Genomic DNA, 20,931 nt, shown 5'->3' with positions numbered 1-20,931 from the left:
AATTCATAGATTCCTACACGTACATAGCTACACGTCTATACGTGTTGCAATTGTAAGCTACTATTAGCAGCAGTGTTGGTCAAGAGCCTTGAGCGTGCGGCTCTTCATGAGTTCATAGAAAGAAAACATCGGTAAAATCTACGGTAAAAGAAAACATCGTCAGGAAGACCGTCTTGACGCAAAAAGTCGACTTTTTGCGTCTGTGACCGAAAGCCGATCACATATTAGAAAAGGCGATCTAAAGGCGAAGAGTCTACAGCCTTTTTTAAATAACGCACGAATAATTTAATTTATTGTTAACTTTATAAACTAGTGAGTAGTCAGATACGAGACGCCGAATACTAATTCACCGCAGTTTTACTCAATTATGTGTATTTTAATTGAAATATTTTCTCCGTTTTAGAAATACTGTGCTAAACTACTTTGACTACGCTTTCACGGGCGTGTTTACCGTGGAGATGTTGCTGAAGATAGTCGATCTCGGCATCCTGTTCCACCCAGGCGCCTATCTGCGGGACCTGTGGAATATCATGGATGCCGCTGTCGTCATATGCGCACTCGTTAGTTTCGGCTTTGAAATTGGGTAAGTCAATTGTTTGGATCTTCATCTTACACAGGATTTATTTATTTATTAACACTTCATTGCACAAAATGGCGAAAAACATAGCCAAAAGAAATAATAAACGTAATACGTTAGTAATTATTAATAATTAATAACCATGAAGCTCTATAGTCTTACCAGTTTTAATTGTAAATTATATTTTCGTTCACGATTTTTAATACTATTTTTTATGTATATTCGAAATTAATGCCGTACATAGCGTCATATCAAAATATAAATTACCGGAATAATTAATTGATTGTATAGTCAATAACGTATTAAAAAAAACACATATATTCAAAGAACGTCTAACACAGTTAACGTAGTCACCTTGTAGTTCTAGAATATACTATGAAGTAAAGTGAATTTTTGTTACAGAGGTGTAAAGAAGGGGGCGGGGCAGAATCTGTCCACCATAAAATCGTTAAGAGTGTTGAGAGTGCTCAGACCTTTAAAAACTATTAAACGTGTTCCAAAGTTAAAAGCAGTGTTTGACTGTGTTGTGAACTCTTTGAAAAACGTGATAAACATTCTCATAGTGTACATATTGTTTCAATTCATATTTGCTGTAATTGCAGTTCAACTTTTTAATGGTAAATTTTTTTTCTGCAACGATATCAGTAAGAATACCTTCGAAGACTGCCAGTAAGTACATATTTAATATTCCTTTAATATTATTCTCATACATACACCTGTTAGTCAGCGCCCACAAATCATTAATTCGTGAAATGTTCAGTGGCAAATTTTAGTAAAATTAACATATTTAAAATTTATAGTTCATATTATGTGTTCCGTTTGACGTCCGAGGTCCATTATTAGCAGAGTTCGTCATTTCGCTTTCCGCCCAAATCGCTAGTATCCGACCCTTTCCCCCTTTGGTGACCTGACACGGTGACACCGCCGCCAGCGCCCAGCTTTTGAAACTGGAAATAACTTTTTCCGCGCTAAAGCAAGCCGCCAGAATTCTTGTTCGTTGTTTATCTCATAATAAGAGAACTAGAAGAGCGTATTGGGACGGACGTGTTAGGAAACATAAAATATAAATTTTATTTTTAGGTAAAATTTCTACATTTTGTGTTCCGTTTGACGTCCAAGGTCCATTATGAGAAACTTGTTTGTGATCTCCTGGTGGCTATTAAAGTTACATAATAACTAAAAACGCAACAATGTGATTAGCATTATAAATTAATTGTAGATTATAATATATTTAGTCTCCAATAAACCTGTACAAGACATACATAAAGATAATATAATCGAATCATTTACCTAAAATTAAACATCTCTAATTTCAGAGGGTCGTATTTCGTGTACGAGTCAAACAGCCTGCTGCCGCGCGTGAGCAAGCGACAGTGGACGACACAATCCTTTCACTATGACAATGTCGCATCGGCCATGCTCACGCTTTTCGCGGTACAGACCGGAGAAGGATGGCCACAGTATGTAAAACACTATTTAAAACATTTTTCAGTTTTTAAAGTTTTTCCAAAATTTGAACATTATATTTTCATAGCTCTTAAAAAGAGGGATCGTTTTTTACCCCATACCATTTGTAAGGGATTAAATTGGTATTTAAAATATAATAGCAAGTCTAGAGCTAAATTCATCATAGATTGGTAAGCTAAAATCGGTATATGCAGAATCGTCCATTATACTACTAATGAACTTAAAAACGAAACGTCCATTATACTACTACTTTACGCTATAGATACAACAAGATTATTTAGATTAATCTAATGAAATTTCTCTCTTTACAGAGTGCTTCAAAACTCAATGGCCGCGACGTATGAAGATCGGGGACCTATACAGAATTTTCGAATAGAAATGTCCATATTTTATATAGTTTACTTTGTAGTGTTTCCGTTCTTCTTCGTTAACATATTCGTAGCTTTGATTATTATTACATTTCAAGAACAGGGTGAAGCTGAGTTACAAGATGGCGAAATCGATAAGAATCAGGTACCTTTAATATACAATCGATGATATACAATTACGTTACGTGTTTTAAAAAAATCATTAGATAGATAGAAAGAAATTACCCGAGACGAAAAAATTTACCAGCCTTACTTATTGATATTATTTTAATTAATAAAAATTCTTATTATCTTATCTTAAATATGAATGCATGTAAAGATAAAATATAAAAAATGAGCATCCCTAGAATTGATCAATTGAAATTACCTATAAGAATCTTAAATAATTTTTTGAACGTTTCGTACTTTTCCAGAAATCGTGTATTGACTTTACCATAGAAGCGAGGCCTTTAGAAAGGTATATGCCAAGTAAAAGGGGGAGCCTTAAGTACAAAGTATGGAGAGTAGTCGTCTCCACACCCTTTGAGTACTTCATCATGGCACTGATCGTGCTTAATACATTATTGCTTATGATGAAGGTATGTATTGAGTTGATCACTTAGAATCTCTATATGTACAATTTATTTCATAACATTATATCGTTACTATGCGAGGTATTTACAGTAAAATCATCAACATATAGCTAAGTATGAACGTAAGATATAATCATAATTGACAGCTAGAACATTACAATTTAGCGATATCATAATGGACCTAAGCTATGTCCCAAAATCGACTTAAAGAATATTCTGTTCATAATCAACTTGACACATTGATATTTACTTTACTGTAAACAAAAAGCACTGAGAAAATCGTAAACACGAAGGGTGTAACACCGGCACATACTTAGCATAGATGATAGAAGGTGCTCAAAATCACAAGCACAAATATTAAAATACCGTAATCAAAACGAAGCTTGATTTGGATTCCAAAATATGCTAAGTTCACAAACACTTAGAATAGAATTAGGAATTAACAATTGGCAATAAAATGTAGACTGCCAAATTACAGACACTCACAACACAACACAATTGCTAGTTTCCTTTCGGCGTCAGTGTACACAGCATCGGAATGCGCCGTTTTCCAAATTCTACCAGCATTATCGTCAAGTGTATCGCCAATATTATATTTTCATTGTCTCCTTATGTGTTTTCTGTTCGATGTTCCTTTCTTCCTCGCTTGCTATTTAAAATATATTTATATGTTCGTATAAATGTGTTTGCACGATGACCTATCCGTCCTGCACAACTGCTGCACCGGACTGATTATCTTTTTCATCAGTCCGAGGTGCCTGTGAATGCACAACTTTTCTAACCAGTTGTGGCATGAGCCATACATGTTGTTCGTGTTGCATGACTTTACAGCGAGCTCCGATTGCTCCTACGACCAGATTGCATGATGGAACCGGCCTTATGCCGACAAATTGAGGTGGTGCTTTGCAATTTGATTTTATTGGACTTACAAACCCCGAACAAAATTGATCAAGAATCGAAAAAATTTAAATGCATCAGTCTGTATTTATCCCGAATCCTTTTATAGAATATTTTATATCCAAAGAATATTTTAATGTTATTTATATATGCACAGTTGATTTATTTTAATGTTATGTTTCATTCATACCTATATTATTAAGTAGTCATACATTACCCTAAATAGTACTTATTTGGGAATGTACGCGGTAAAATTTCATCCCAAATAACAGAAATTCTTTACAATCTAAATAACAAATAAATTGTTTTCTTTGTCACGGGTTTTACCAACTCCTCATCACATGGCAGTTCTATAATCAAAACGATCTCTACTCGGATATCCTCAAGTATTCGAATATGGGGTTTACTGGAATGTTTTCTGTGGAAACTGTGTTGAAAATCATCGCTTATGGTGTCAAAGTAAGTACACACCTTACACTCACTGAGCAGACACTGCGATATTCATACCATGAACAGTATTACAAATGTACTCTTTCTGTTACTAACAAAACTTTGTATACTTACATGACTGTATGGGATAACTTCGAACCAAGTAAATGTTCCTTTCCGAATTCCATTAGAGATGAAGAACGTTGAAGCTAATTTATTATATGTTGCGTTTTTATGCATGTATCCCTCATCGATGCATGTTGCACGTGTCACAGAGCTGCGCTTATTGCACCATAGGTCACAAATACTCAATGTGCAATCCAGGTTTTTAGCCACACGTGTTGACGCCGCTGAGGTAAGTCTACATTCCGCAGACTTTGAAAGGTAAGTGGTCACATTTATTACTAAATGGAGTGAGTATGTGTGTCGGCATGCCAAGTGCCTTCGCATGTTGCATGTGCACTGTCCACGAAAAACTCAACAATGCCATCAGATGACAAACACACACACATACACTGATACGAATCGGATCGTTTGCGTCTTAGTGTAGTCTATAACAAGTTTTAGAAAATTTCTGCCAATATTTAGGATTGAGAAATTTTCATATAAATTTATAGATTAGTGTTACTAAGTTTTCGATGTAAATCTTATTGGTTTTGGTTTTTATGTTAGTTTCACGAGGCTCCACCGATCCTCATGGACGTGTTAACAGTCATGAACATAGTATTTACGTTCTTCTTCCTACTCGAGACCGTTCTGAAGTTAATTGCGTTCGGATGTACGGTAAGAATCACTTAATAACTAAGCACATACCATAATTCATTATAAATAGTACAATGTTATTTCAATAGTAGCGGGTTATTTTGATGTTATTTAATGTAAACCTATTTCTTCCCGTGTACCTCCGTAATAAGAACAAATGGCAAATACGTGTATGATGTGATTATTCTCCAGATTCCTTAAATTCTACCCATCTGAAAGCTTGAAACTTATTTAACTTAATAATCGGTCAACGTTGGCAAACAGCTGTATTAGTTCACTTGTAATATTTAAAAATGTTTTTTCTTTGGTATAGTTCATGACCGCTGATAGTGGTATACTTCTTCGTAGCATTTTTTTACAACAATTTTTTTTAAATATAAAATATAAGAAAGGATATAACAATGATATAAGTATGTATACGAAATATGTCCATAGATGAAATTACAAACGCCCTACGCATTCAAACTCCTTTGAAAAATTCAAAGACATTTTTGGAAGCTTTCACGTTAACACACAACAGCTGATGTATGAGTTGCATAAAATTATTCAATTAATATTTTTAATGAATTTAAATGCTGCGTTTGTGTGCGTTTACAGTAGATAGTTGTTATTTTTCATAAAATTAGTTAACATCAAAATCGCCCTTTTCAACATTTTAAGAATTTTCAAATATCGTAGAATTAATATTCAACATTGACTTGAATATGTAACTCTTAATAGATTTTTTTGAATTTGAAATGCTGCTTATTTTAATTATAGAGTTATTATTTTGTATGGAAATTTGAGGATATTTTTATTTGTGAAGAGCAAATTTTACTATTTCTATTTAATAATAGTAAAATCCTGTTCCTATCCTTGTATATAATGTGTAAATTATACAAAGTGTGCATTTAATGTATTTTTTTTTCAGAAAGCGTACATTTGTAAAATGCTTGTTTAATTGTTTCAATAATATATAATTTCATCAAACCTTCAAACTAATACTGGTTTTATATTTACAGAATTTTTTCAAAGATCCGTGGAATACTTTTGATTTCATAACGGTCATTGGAAGTATTATTGACGCCCTAATCATGGAATTTGGAGTAAGTTGTTTTTTATTGCTACGTATGAGTAACAGTATAATATCAATAAACTTTCATGAATCAAAAAAGGCTCACTACAGTTATTTATAAGGTCTATCGATCATGCAATCGAGCGAATTTTTTTGTTTACTATTTTATGTTCACATAGAATTACACTACAGAGAAAATACAAAATGGCCAGTGGAAAGGTTTATTTATTTACTATTTTAAATTTTAAGAATGATATCCTGATTACAGAGCGAACTGGGCGAAAACTGTGCTGACATTTCCTGTCAGCAGGTAAAAGAGATTTTGTTTTCTAGGAGTTATAGTTCGTTGAGACGGTGTTGTAGAGCTAGTATCAGTAGAGTTGGTGTGTTGTTCCGGTTAAAGAACTGTCATAGTTCATTAGGTATCATTAATGGACAGTCATTAGTTATACGTTAATGCTAGGATAGATAAATGTAGTTAGGGTACGTGGATTCACGTCCGATATTGTATCTACCCTTATCCCGTTGAAATGTTGCTAATTTTGTTAAAACTGAAAGTAAATTTTGTTGAACTTTGTCGTTATTTCTTACTTTGTAAAGGTAGACAAAACAAATTTTAAATCCGTTGAATGTAGGTATTTCTATATTTTGTAGTATTAGAATATTAACCAGATTTCTCGCTTTTTCGTTGTTTGAGTAAAAATCATTTTAATTAGTAGGCACCTAGATCATAAACGAAGTTTTATACCAGATGTTATGACGTAAAAGTACTAAAATTATAGTTCTTTTATAGATATTCAGTTTAGAATTCAAATGTTTTATTAGATTTAGTTATAGCCGTTCAAGGTCTAAGAAACATTAGGTGAAAATTAATAACTATTTTCCTGCGTAGTATTAGTACAGAAATGTTATAAAAACGTTTGATTTGAAATGCGTGTAATTACTAGAGCACAATTTAAAGTTATATTATCTTTAGTTTACGCGATTATTATGCATTTAAATAAAAATTCTTCAATGAGATTTTATATATTATTAACTTAACTCTTTGATTCTAACACGTTCCATCCGTAAATAATGTAATAAATTAGAGTTATAACAAGTAAAATACTTGTATTTAAAATCATTATCTATATACAAATAATATGATAATCCTATTATAAAACTTAGAAAAGTTAAATTTAACATACAATTCAGATGTTAAAAAAATTATTACGAATCTTTTGCGCAGATCAACAAAAACTTATAGATTTCATAGTGATTACACGCGTGTAATTTTTTAATAATTATGTCTAATATAATATGACTATAATAATTTCCAGGAAAACACATTCAACGTTGGTTTCCTTCGCCTGTTCCGAGCCGCGCGACTGATCAAGTTGCTCCGACAGGGTTACACCATTCGAATACTGTTGTGGACTTTCGTGCAGAGTTTCAAAGCCTTACCCTACGTGTGCCTTCTCATCGCGATGTTATTTTTCATCTACGCAATCATCGGAATGCAGGTGCGTCACTACCATTGAAAGTAATATATGTTTATGTTTAAAGAACTTTATTTTTTTTATTTATTTTTATTTATTTATTTATCTTTTATTGCCTTATACAAAAACACACATAACAAAAATAAAAAATAAACAGTTACAAAAGATATAAGGCAAAGGGCGGCCTTATCGCTTACAAGCGATTTCTTCCAGGCAACCCTAATGAGAAACAACGTTAAAGAAACACCATCAGAGGGTAGAGTACAAAAAATAAAAAACAATTAACAAAAGAAACAAAAAAAACTAAAAACTTAAAACAAGCGTTACTATAACTAATTGAATATAATAAAACAAAATCAAAGAAAAAATTGCAATAATAATAAATAAAAATAATTATAGACAAAAATTTAAAAGCCAATAAAAAGGTTAGCCTATAAAAATAAATATAGGTTAACCTTTTTATTGGCTTTTAAATTTTTGTCTATATTCATTACAAAAAAAAATCATAAATTTACATAGAAACTTAATATTAATATGTATATATAATATAAGACTATAGATATATAGTTTTTAGCGTGGTATTCGTTTGCTTTTGAATATTATTAGGGAAATTATTTAAAATAAGGAAAATAATTAAAAGAGTTTCAATATAAGAAATTATAACTCAAAACTTATTTCATGTTCAAACTAAGTGATTTTTTTTATTTCCAGGTGTTCGGAAATATAGATTTAGCGGCAGAGTCTGATATGAACAGACACAACAATTTTCGGAGCTTTATTCAAGCTCTCATGTTACTATTTAGGTAATTATTTAACTATAAGTCACTTTACAAACTTTGACAACTAGTCTTAAATAATAAATGCTCTTTATAAAATTGTATTTTTTTTGTTTGTAAGTGTGCAAATAACATATTATACAACATTTTTAATTGCCTTCAAATTCATAACGAGACTTGCTAATATTCTCGTTCCAAATATGTGGGTAATATGTCTATCTCAATTGAACAGGTGTGCTACGGGTGAATCCTGGCCAAATATAATGTTGGCCTGTTTAAAGCCTGCCAAATGTGATAAAGAAGCCGGGAAGTCACCGTCCGAGATGTGTGGCAGTACACTTGCGTACGCCTACTTCGTGTCATTTATATTTTTCTGTTCCTTTCTGGTGAGTTCATTGTAAAATAAATTCTTCAAATAGATTTTAATAAGCGATAATTTAATTTACAAGTATTTTGCGATAATTTTTGGATATTGACTGTTTGTTTTGAGCTTTCAAATAATATATATTGATTATGAAAACGTGATTCAATTTATTTTTTTATAAAATAAAATAATCGTTAATTTGAAAATTTTCAGATGTTGAATCTTTTCGTTGCTGTCATTATGGATAATTTCGATTACTTAACAAGGGATTCATCCATTCTCGGAGCGCATCATCTAGACGAATTTGTTAGGATATGGGCTGAATATGACCCAAATGCCACGTAAGTTTTGCAAATTTTCTATTATAACTTTTGTTTTGTTGTCATATTGCATTATGGTTTTCATAACTTTTTCCTCTTGATCTCTGAACCATACCTTTGCGAAAGCATCGCTCTTGTGATATATACTCTTGATACTCGCCTTATCTCTTCTATTCTTGATAGGCCAATTCTCAGTTTAATCGGTTTCAGGTTATTAATATATATTTATTTTCAGGGGGAAGATCCACTATACAGAAATGTATGATATGTTAAAAAATATGGATCCGCCGCTGGGGTTTGGAAACAAATGTCCCAATAGATTAGCATATAAAAAATTAATTAGGATGAATATGCCATTAGATGAAGAAGGAAAAGTAAATTTTACGACAACGCTGTTTGCATTAATTCGAGAGAATCTTAGTATAAAAATGAGAACAGGTAAGACCCTGCTAGGTTTAAAAACATTGACATATTTTGGACAATCATAATATTTTTAATGTAATGACTTAGCTGAAGAAATGGACCAAGCCGATGAAGAACTTAGGGAAACAATAACCCGGATTTGGCCGCTGCAAGCGAGGAAAATGTTGGACCTGTTAGTTCCTCGTAGCGATGTCTTGAATGGAAGAAACCTAACCGTTGGAAAAATCTATGGCGGTCTCCTCATCCTCGAGAGTTGGAAGTCCACTAGGTTTGGCCAGAATGAACCCACTGGTTTGCCGGTAAGATTTGTTTCATTTTAACTACGAGATAAGAAACGTATTACAAACATATCTTAAGGTATGTCGGTCCCAATGAAGCCAGAGTAAACGATATAATATAAATAAAATCTTTAGCAATTTCTTTTACTTTGAGCCAAATGTAAAGATTGATGAATAGGTTAATTACACTGTTAAAGAAGTAGTGATTGTTAATGTCCCCGAACTCCTTACATTAGATGATGACTGACACGTTATAGTTAGCAGACTAGCGTTGTGTTGTCCTTGTGGATGTATTGTTGTTATTATCGGTGTTTCATCGAACCAACCATTTGTGTATATATTTCGTGAAGTGTAATTTGCGCACTGATTGGCTTTGTGTTAGCTATTTTTCGTTAACGGATCGAGTACAACAATACAGAGTCACTTTAGTTGAAATCGACTCCTCAGAGTCGACTACAATGGTGGTTTACTTTTCAGGCATTCAGCGAGAATAGCCCTACTGCCAATCAGCCGGTAGTATTAAATATTTTACGGAACGAACTTAACTACCTTTTCTTGCACTATTTTAGATTTTTGTTTTTTTCATATATTTCTTTCGCATCGTGTTTAAATAATTTTTCATAAGTATCAAAAGAATCTCAGGACACGATGATGAATAATATTAGTTTCACAACCCGTAATTTTTCATTAGCTGTACGATTCCTCAGTTTCTAACATAATACCGCACTTCACTTGGTAGCTTGGACAAACATGTGCTGATGTGCACAAATTTGTCCAAATAATAACGATAGCGTTTCCAGGTTAACTCTTGAAAGCGTACCTAGTAACCTGTCCTATAGTTGCAAAATACATAGCCTAGTCTAGAGGTTTGAATCCGTGTTAAGCAGTGTTTGAAATTTTACGTAGAGTTGGCACTGTGTCTTGTAGATTTTGTTTTCAATTTTGTGAAGTTTGCTAATACGTTAATTTTTTTAGAATGAACTTTATACTTTACACTTTTCAAATATCACAGAACTTGCATGACGTTTAATTTCAGACTTATCTTGCAAATTCTTACACTCTTTACACTTTTACATATTATAATTATTTTATAGTTTTATTACATTTCGGCTCAATTGTATGTCATTCCAGTCTTGAAGCCTGATATATGATATGGAATCTGATCGATGCTTTTTTGTTCCGCTGCATTTTTTTTTAAATAAATATGTAATGCATTTTGGTGACAACTAAATATTGGGCATGCACAATAAAAACAAATAAAATCATACGTAATTCTTAATATAAATATTATCTATGTATGTATATAAAACATGTTTATTAAATGAACCTATCTTCAAAACTGCCTCTGGCTTCAATTTAATCGCACAATTTTCAGCATAATATCTACAACTTGCTTTTGAGATACATATTTCACAAAACTCAACATTTACTTTCAGCATACAGGTTCTTACACCGGACATTCAACAAGTACCATCAACATAAGTGACAAACCAATATCTAACATAATATTTAGTATTTCCTCAGATACTAGCAGTATACACCTCCATAATGCCATATAACATAATACGTTCGACTGACGAGCATCTCTTAGAGCGCAGATATAACTTAGAATAATGATCGAGTTTTTGTTGGTTTGATTTGTGACGGCGCTTATATCGTGTGTGACCCATTTGCGCAAACTCATGTAGATTAGTACTACGAGATTCGATGATTTTTTTGTTTTTGTAAATAAAAACAAAAAAATTAAGTCTTGAAGCTCGTTTAGACGAGAAATAGGATAAATGCCAAATTAAGTCGGCTATGAGAATGCGCAAGTGAATACGAAGAAGGGAGGATGAAGTCAAATGGCTGGTACAGAAGGCGTCCTTCTTTAACTGCTTGCTCGACGTGGCGGCAACGGGCCTGGGCCACGGATCTCGGACAGGCTCCTTAAGTCAAGAAGGACAACCAATTACTGTTCCTACAACGGAAGGTGATGACACGCATACAATAATGGACCTTGCCAGAAGAAGTACAAGGAAACCCCACAAGTAAGTTAATTTAAATTAAAAGCAAATTCTTAAACGTTTTCATATGATAAAATATCACAATCAGTGGTTGAGATGAGAGGCCAAATACGCTTAATCTTATTATTAGAAGAATAATTAAGAAGATTAATCATTGTATGATTCTCACTGTCTGCTAACCGATTCAATAAGTTCTTGTACTAATGAAATGAGTTATAATAATTATTGACTCGATCTACTATTTCAAATTTAATATTCAAAGCAATGAAGATAATAACTTCTTTCTCTCTTGTTCCAGAAACAACAACAAAAAGGTGAATACCTTCCTAATGGCTGGATACAGTATTAAAATTGCTATATTGTATACATGTATAGGAAGTGGGTGTTCCAATTTGTTAACATAATAATCGTGGGCGATGGTTTAGTTTGGTGTGCTATAGACTACAGATTTGATGCACTTTGACATAGATAGTTGATGTTGTAACTTTGTTAGTCGCCGTTGCGAGAATTAATAATGTTTTATAAATAAATGTTTATTTATTGTTTGTGAGAATTAAAACGAGTTGTTTTTTAATTAGGTGGTTCGTGTATAAGGCCTTAGGCTCTTTAATGTAATCAGTTATCGTTGTTAGAGATTTGTGCTGTTCTGACATTAATTATGATTTGAATTTTTACAGATGGTTATTGATGTTTAGGTAATATTTTCAGTATGATAGGATATTTTGATGTAGAAGATGATTGTCTACAATATAATTTATTTTGTTTACTAGTGAATGATATAATTAATGTAACATTGTTGCTCTAATGATTTATTCGTTAGACACCACACTAACAAACCTACGACATTGTAACATGCTGACATCCATTAACAAATGCGAAACAATGAAAGACACAATATTTAAACATTCATGTTTTGCATGTATTAGGTGGCTTGCATGTGTTATTATCTAAATGGTATTGCATATTTTCTTAGTTTATAAGTTTCAGAGACACCGGTAAGTACCTGTTTATTCTACCGCACAAGCACGGATGCATGAGGCACCTTTGAATTTCTATATTGCATAAGTGTTGTTTTAACAACATTTTGTAAATATGGGACAGTAATTTTCATTCGAACGAATAAAATACGCGAACATTCTTCATTTGAATTAATTTTAAGTTCGGAGTATTAAATAGTTTTCTTTACTCTCTAGGTGTTAGAATTACAAGATGTTGGATCTCACCATGCTTCCATGGAGTCTTTAGACGAAGGAAGACTACAAGCAAGTCATGTCTATCAAAATGGACACCACGGAAGATCATCTAGTTTAAGGTAAGCTGGTGGACCGTAACTTTTACTACCAAATTGGATATACATTCAAATTATAGGCTTCTTTTTTATCTAGGTAAGAAACGATTGTTTTTTTTATATTTTTGTTTTGTTTTTAGTGCCATCGATGATTCTATTGCTCTACGCTTATTAGTGTCAGGGGGTATGTTATTAATGAGAAATAATGTATCAACTAACTTAAACAAAATATTTTCAAAACTAACAAAACTTTGCATGCCAACTTTCCATTTGTGATGCATGTATGGACAATAAAGTACTTTATAAAATAAACCAACTACCTCAATATCTTGACAAAAATTCTTGGGTATACAATATCTCGGGATCAATGTGTTTCATAATCATAGTAATTTTTTGCTCATAGACGCACACCAAGTCCTAGAAGACGACATTACGGAGGTTATCATCATGAAATCGGTTTCTCTGACACCGTCAATAATGTCGTCGAGATAGTAAAACATGAACATCAAAGACACGGGCGGACACACAGGGCACCTCATCATTACCATGGTAGGTGGTTCTATATGTAATTTGAGCTAACTGCTACTTATAGTTGTAAGATATTGAAATATATCTTTGCACGTAAACTTGACGGTACATTCTCAACAATTCAATGAATATGGGGCTGAGTTCAGTCGAATAAATTACTGTCGGGTAAACCGAAAGCCATATTTTTGTAGTAAGTGTAGGATGCAATTATCCCATCTATAATTGCACTTTTTTTAATGTTATACTTACTAAAAATGCGATACAAAATGAATCTCTTGTACCTCTGTAATGTCTTAACCCTTTCCATCATGGCTTAGTACCGACAAATTTACTCTACTAGCTTTTTGCTAGATCTACGTATCCATATCCATATTAAAACCACTAAAGTGAATATAGTATTTTCTACTTCTGTACTTTCGTGAAACATTATTATATATTATAATTTCATATTAGTATTCACACATAAAATATTTTATCATAATCATAACTACTTTTATATTTCATTTAGATTCAGTTTTATGACCCGACAGTTTTGCAAACATTTTTCTTCTCATGAAGTTACACTGAAAGTTTTGTGAGAAGATTGGAATTTTAGCTTACAAGTAGTTGTAGAGTTTCATAATCTGTAGAAGTAGTTAATTATAAGGTATAATATATTTGAGACAAAGCTATTTAATATTAAGTTAGTACCTTTAGCGAAATTTGTACATTAGCTATATTGAAGCCTCATAATCTAGTTTTGTACAAAAGTATTTTGTAGCTATTTACTATTCTAATGGAATTTGTCACAATTTTTTCAGCAAACCCATTAATTAGAGATACCATATCTGAATCCATCGGCTATATTTTATTTAATAGACTAGAATAAGTAATATGTAACGGGTTATACTTTTCAAGTTTTAGAAACAGTAACTATTTGGTTTGTGTGGTAATTTTTGTAATTATATATTTTGTGAAAATTTATTGATTTGCCTGCTGCATGTCCACATAACATTGGAGCCTCTACTGGCTGCACAATAACGCTTTACCTTTGAGCTCAGAAACAATAAAATAGCATGCACAACGATAACAGTATCATGCAGCATGCAAATGCTTAGTTAACTTTTAGCTTAAACGAAACCATGTCAATAGCTCCGTAAGTGTAGATATTTACATTGTAAATGCGTATGATATAAGAATATTAGATGCTTCTTGACATATTACACATTTAATATAAAATGAATTATTATCGTAGAAAGACTCCCTTCCTTACAATCCAAAACTTTTAGCGTCACTTTCATGAGCAAAAATAAAATGTGTATGGGTCGGTTAACCAACGGACTAGGCTAAAGCGTGGTGAAAGGTACATGAAGGTATTCCTGACAGCAGGGAAGGAGTGGAGGGCGCCCTATCCCACGACCAGCCTGAGCCTGCCCTCGCGGTCGCCCAGCCCGCCCCACCACACCTACGGTGAGCGTCCTCGCCACACACGCGCAGTGCCCACTGTTCCCACCAGAGCGGGCACTGAACGCCATACAGATACATTAAATCCCAGCTCTTAAAATATACTTCCATTGCATTTCACACTCAAAGTCATTCAACTTTGCAACGAAACACGCGCCAAATATTCATAACGTAGGATACTCATCAAACCAGATAAAAAGTTGGCACTTTTCACCATGGTTGATATTCCTTACCTTATAAGTCCCAATATTAAATGTTACATTTTGTAAAGCAAAAGGTCTAAATTCTTTTCGGAATTGGCAATACTGACTTTCTTAATAGAAGACCTTTTGCTGCGTTCCAATTCGATGCCTATTTGCACGATTACTTGTCAATGGAATTTTAGCTTCGTAATTTGTATAATTTGTGAAACGCGTGCAAATGCTAATGTGTTTTATTCATAAGAAAATTGTTTGCACATCTGTTTATTGTTAACCTCGCTATATAATCGATTCATCATTATGAACTTTATTTTCCTCGCTTTTCGATCATCATGTTCAATTTCAGCATCAATATATTATGTAGTCGTTCGTTTAAAATTAGTTAAGCCGGGTAAGGAACTACTCGATTATTCAAAAGACAGTCTGGGCACCCATAGGCGGCGACCGAGATCGTGATAAAGACCGCGAGTGGCGAGAGTGGCGTGACCGGTCGTGGGAGCGAGAAGGCGGCCGACGAGGCCGTGGACGCCAGCTACCGCCCACGCCCACTAAACCGTCCACGCTGCAGGTCAAGCAGCCGCCCCTCGCCAGAATAAGCCACAGCCCGTCACACGTAAGTACTAATTGCTAGTGTTCTATTCTTTGCCTTAACTCATGATTAAATTAATCATTAATTTACTTAATATAAAATACTTAATTGCATGATTAACTCAGGATTAAATCGTTTCCAGTTATCGTTAAGGCATACAGTACGAGAACCATTAGAGCCTCTACACGATGAGTACGAATATGGGCGAGAAGTTGAAAGACTGATACACCGAGACTATAGATCTAGGGAAAGGTAAGAACGGCTAAAAGGAATAGTGAAAGTTAGCCAAATTCCTGGAAAAAAATTACCAAAGGAAAAAGTTTAAGGTTGTAGGTTACCTTTAGCTAGTCACCTCTAATTAATAAATAATAAATGACACTGCTATTGTATACAAGGAAAATCAGTATTTTGCTTGCCAGATAGAAAAATGTAAACTTATGTCATACTGTAATGTATATACACAGGCGCGGTTGGGGCTACGAGAGCGAACGCGGCGTACGCACGTACGATGCACCGGCGCCGCTAAGCTACGAGGCAGCGCTGGCGATGGGGCGCGGCGGCGGCGCACGGGCCCTGCCTTCACCTAGCGGCACGCGACTGCCCAATGGGTACAAGCCGCGCACGCGTCATTCGGACTCTGACGAGGACGACTGGTGCTAGCGGCGCCGCCGCGCGCGCTCCCAGCGGGACGTGCGCGCGCCGCCCGCCTCGCCCGCAACCCACGCGCATACATACTGACGTGTTGGGGACTCCACGTGTGTATATGTGTAGATAGACTAGCTCGACCCGCCGGAGCGCTTCCGCGGGCGACTATCCAAATTCTAGTATTTACAAAGTTTTGGAAAATTTAATTTTTAATTCGCTAAAATTTTACTCTTTGATTTATATTATGGTTAAGATAATCGAAGTATAAAACAGTGCCAGGCGACTCGTTTGTGCTAGGATTTTTACATAAAGTTATTAGTCTGTATTGTAAGTAACTTTCTATATTAAATTTGCACTACGAAAAATTTACATCATAATACCGCCTGCTGAAAGGAGGGGACCGAGGTCTTCGCATTGTTCATCAGTCCGACACTCGGTACGTCGCCGTACCTACAGCTCTAGACGACGGGACCCTCGGGATCTCGCTCAACTCTTTTCGTATTCCAGTTAGACGTTGGAACAATCTAGCCTTTCATCGTCAGACAAATTAATACTAGAGTATTGTATGATATATTTACATAGCAAAATAATTTTTACTTAGTTAATATACTTAATACATAAATAACATTTTTATTGAATTTGCTGTCCTTCCCCCAAGTGCTTTATATCTACGTTACTTATAAATACAATTAAATAATAGCATGGATTGTACGTAAACTTTGATATTCTGCATAAAATTAACTAAAATTGTTAAATCGTGTGTAGGCCAGTCGATAGGTACCTAGTGTTTTGTTACATTTGGTGATGAAGGTTGTTATTTAGCGAAAGAAACTTTAAGCAAACTTTAATATTGCCCGGTAATCTACCTTTTTAGATGTCGTCCACACGTTTTTTAATATAAGATAAACATTGTTCAAATTCTATTAATATTTTATTTAGTCTACGTTTATACTTAAATTAAGTCTTGTTTGCATTATAAACATAGCCAAAGCAAAGCCTAAACCAACATTCAACGATTAACAACGTCGAGCTTCTAACAAAATAGAACTTTTAAGAAACTGAACAATATAGGAACCTATTTTATTCATGAGAAATCCCTACTTTTCAGCGTTAACGTTTGTAAAAATCTAGTGTTAAGTTTTTTATCTCTTCGTTACTCTTTGTATTGAATTAATAATAATTAATTTACCATCATTTTTATTGTGATTAATAACCAAATATCAGTTTAAATCGTGAAATACTTACGTTATGGTGGCATGCATTCAAATTTCAAATAAGGACAGCTCAACTGTAAAGCGGCTTTAATTATAAAGCTATATTTTATATGCGACATTAGGGATGTTGTAGATTTTATAGTGTTGTCAAAGCCAAATGTGACATAACGTTCGTTTGACTGGAGGTATATGTATTACAATTTATTAGGCAATGCAATATATTTAAATTTTATATGGTAATATATCTGAAGAGTTATATATAGACCAGAAGGCTATCACATATCGCAAAAGCAATGGTGGTCTGAAATAGAGCTAAACGTGGACTAAGCATGTTTTGTTGGCATAGTTTCGTGTAGTATATTTTATATTAATGATATTCTTGCTTTATGCTAAATAAACTAACGTCATCAATCAATAATTGGTGAAAAATATCACCTTGCGTTGCATAGGTTCAAATTTCCGGTGTCTAAAGTTTCAAATATGGCACAATTATAATATATATTCCCTTTGTCAATCATAAAACAGTTAATGATCCGTGGGGATAGTCCATTTTTAAATATTTAAAATAATTATAAGTCTTGATGCGGTTTGAGGTTTACATTTGAATTTTACGTGGAAAACGTTTACGTAATCGTAATAAAATCTTACAACAAAATTTTAAGTTTTTAAGTTTCGATAATATGTTTGTTAACTAGATAAACCTTGTTATGTCTTCTACAATTATTAAGACAATATTATTTCAAACCTTGTCCATATTGTTTCTGCGACATGTGCATAGCCTTTAAACGTTTTCAATTCCCGTAAATCCTTCAAAATATTCGAAATCTTGAGACGAAATATGTTAGAAAGATTAGTTTTAATTCGTTTGATCACTGTTTCACCCTCAAAGGCTCATATTTAACATAGGTATAGGAAAAACTAAGCAATGTTATGTCCATAATTCATATTACCAAAGGCTCTTAACTCGATACTCATTGTTCTTTTAATGTTTTGAACACGTTACTATACACTAGAATCTCCCTTAGACGTTGCTAATCTAATTTACAATTTTCCACAGTAGCTTTTCTTGAAAAAGATATACAAAAGAAAATGGAATGAATCGATCACGGAAAATGTTGCGAGGCATGCTGTAGGTATATTACAAAATTGTAAATAAATATTTTTCTGTGATAACATGATATAAAATTTATTATTAGACAGTGTGATTGCATAGAAACGTTATTTATTTTGCCGAAGCGCTGTGTTATGGATGAAACTACTGTCTTTCAAATGGTTACTGCTTATTTCATCATTTTCAAATTGTATTTTTAAATAACAAATGTCAGGCATGTCTTGTGACTTACCAATTTAAAACGGTTGTAGGTTCATTCAAAGATTTTTTACAATGCTTTAGAATTTTACGATCTTATCATAAATGTACTATAAGCCTTAAGTATTCATTGTGCGATCGCTCGTGTCGTGATAAAATAAATCATTATATGTACACTTAAAGCACATTTATGAATAAGATCGTTATTGTCTTAATACACAAAGCTCAATCAAATGAGCTCAATACTTCAATAGAAAATATAACGAGACAGATGTCTTCAAGTAAAAAGCCGTATTGATTGTGTCTTTGTGCATTCTGACACGTTATGTTTTTAATTATAGTTTATAGACAATGTTTATAAAATCATAGCGTTACAAACCAATTGCTTTAAAATTAAAACGTAATTATTGTTTTCGTGTATCGTTGTTAATGATAATAACAGATTTGTAGCACCCTTCAATGCTATATGTATTCCAGTAAAAATTGTTCCAATTATATTCACGTATAAAAGATCTCATTTGTAGCTTTACTTTGTTATCAACTCAATTTGAATTATCGTCTTCTTTACGTTTTACGTTGGGGCGTTAGGATACAGCCGATGGACTTTCAATGACTGAGAGGTTAGAGTAATGTTATTCGCGTGTGCGTCTCGCTTGTGTTCGTGATACCCTTGTTTCTACGTCGCAGTCCTATGTGTTTAAGACATGTAAATATTGTAATATATAACGCGGCCGATGTAGAGGGTCGCATGTGAAAATGTCTAGTGATATGTACTAGTTAATTAATGTTAGCTAGGTAAACTCGTCCCCGACTGTCCTTGAGTTTAAGTTGGGTGTTTCACTGCCTTAAAATAATGAACGTATTAGTTACCTTAACTACTACAGATAAGACATTCAATATATTTTTAATGTATGCGCGATGAGGGCGAATTTGTTTTCGACTACTTAGCAAATTTAGGTTTTACTCGATGTCATTTTAAGTTATATTAACATCACAATGTAACTTTTCGTTAATTTTGACGATAACGCTAGTTGAGCTAGATAATAAAAAATGTAAGATATGTATATTATTATGGCAAATAAATAATCGTGTTCAAGCTATGCTACGCGTATCTTAAAGCTACCGAATGTTTTTACTGATACGAATGGTTATAGTAACTTGTATTTTGTTGTATCGAGTGCGCTTAGGTAAATCGTAATATTTGATTCAAGCGAAATGGAGCTTCGGGCCATATCGCCTGCCTTATATTTGTATAATTGCGTCGTTTCAATTGATTCATCATACTTCGATAAATCAATTATTTTACTCTCGACTCCAGTAAATTTAAAAAGTAATTGATTTCAACTTTAATAATTATTTTATAAACACAAACACGTTTTATTATTCTTAGTTTATGTAAACTTAGGAAGAGCATACTTTGGTTTGTAATACTTGGAAGTACAACGCGTCATTTTTTAAATGGATCAGCGCCAATTATCCAATTAAATCTTTATGTTTATTTCGACAATTAACTTCGTCAAAAGTAATATAAAAGGTTGGCCGAAGTATAATGAATGATAAATTTAGCATAGAAAGTTCATCGGCGACGAGAGAGCACCATAGTATGTTTTGGTACGTTTCGATAACTTTGCAGGATAGTGCATCCTAATTATTGTATTAATAAAGAACCAAATTTAAATTAGTATTTAAGTAATTTATTATCCTAAACTAAAAAAAAACTATACGCATGTTTTCACTATACTGGTAAAAATGGTTATGTACAATACAAAGGAGCTAATGTTTTATATATGAATTTGCTCGCCTGTAAAATTTTGCAGAATGAATCATATTATAAGAATTGTACAATATGAATAAATGCAAGAAGACATTTCCTCGATAATTAATGTTTATTTTGATTAACAAAACCTCTTCACCACTTTTTTTCTCTCGTAATTGAAATAAGTT

At 33.3% G+C, this 20,931-nt stretch overlaps 1 protein-coding gene across 4 annotated transcripts in view; it reads left to right on the top strand.

Moving 5' to 3' along the window:
* LOC111001832 (voltage-dependent calcium channel type A subunit alpha-1) overlaps positions 1-20,866 on the top strand; it is a 33,181-nt gene extending 12,315 nt beyond the window's left edge. The window contains exons 21-43 of one of the 4 annotated variants that reach the window (XM_045630309.1): positions 404-583; positions 980-1,246; positions 1,894-2,037; positions 2,356-2,557; positions 2,826-2,990; positions 4,983-5,093; positions 6,074-6,157; positions 6,395-6,436; positions 7,446-7,628; positions 8,316-8,407; positions 8,613-8,766; positions 8,958-9,085; positions 9,300-9,502; positions 9,575-9,786; positions 10,243-10,278; positions 11,623-11,795; positions 12,070-12,085; positions 12,965-13,083; positions 13,463-13,608; positions 14,956-15,036; positions 15,653-15,843; positions 15,962-16,071; positions 16,284-20,866. In XM_045630309.1, coding sequence (XP_045486265.1) covers positions 404-583; positions 980-1,246; positions 1,894-2,037; positions 2,356-2,557; positions 2,826-2,990; positions 4,983-5,093; positions 6,074-6,157; positions 6,395-6,436; positions 7,446-7,628; positions 8,316-8,407; positions 8,613-8,766; positions 8,958-9,085; positions 9,300-9,502; positions 9,575-9,786; positions 10,243-10,278; positions 11,623-11,795; positions 12,070-12,085; positions 12,965-13,083; positions 13,463-13,608; positions 14,956-15,036; positions 15,653-15,843; positions 15,962-16,071; positions 16,284-16,479 — 3,235 coding nt within the window. In that variant the 3' untranslated portion in view covers positions 16,480-20,866. Of the gene's footprint in view, positions 1-403; positions 584-979; positions 1,247-1,893; positions 2,038-2,355; positions 2,558-2,825; positions 2,991-4,229; positions 4,341-4,982; positions 5,094-6,073; positions 6,158-6,394; positions 6,437-7,445; positions 7,629-8,315; positions 8,408-8,612; positions 8,767-8,957; positions 9,086-9,299; positions 9,503-9,574; positions 9,787-10,242; positions 10,279-11,622; positions 11,796-12,069; positions 12,086-12,964; positions 13,084-13,462; positions 13,609-14,952; positions 15,037-15,652; positions 15,844-15,961; positions 16,072-16,283 lie in introns of all 4 variants that reach the window. The other 3 variants (XM_045630311.1, XM_045630310.1, XM_045630312.1) reach the window with 3 other exon arrangements.
* Positions 20,867-20,931: the final 65 nt, after the last annotated feature.

The sequence above is a fragment of the Pieris rapae genome, chromosome 12, assembly GCF_905147795.1.
Source record: "Pieris rapae chromosome 12, ilPieRapa1.1, whole genome shotgun sequence".
Taxonomy (NCBI): domain Eukaryota; kingdom Metazoa; phylum Arthropoda; class Insecta; order Lepidoptera; family Pieridae; genus Pieris; species Pieris rapae.
The sequence above is the reverse complement of the archived record's forward strand: the minus strand, read 5'-3'. Positions and strand labels throughout refer to the sequence as shown.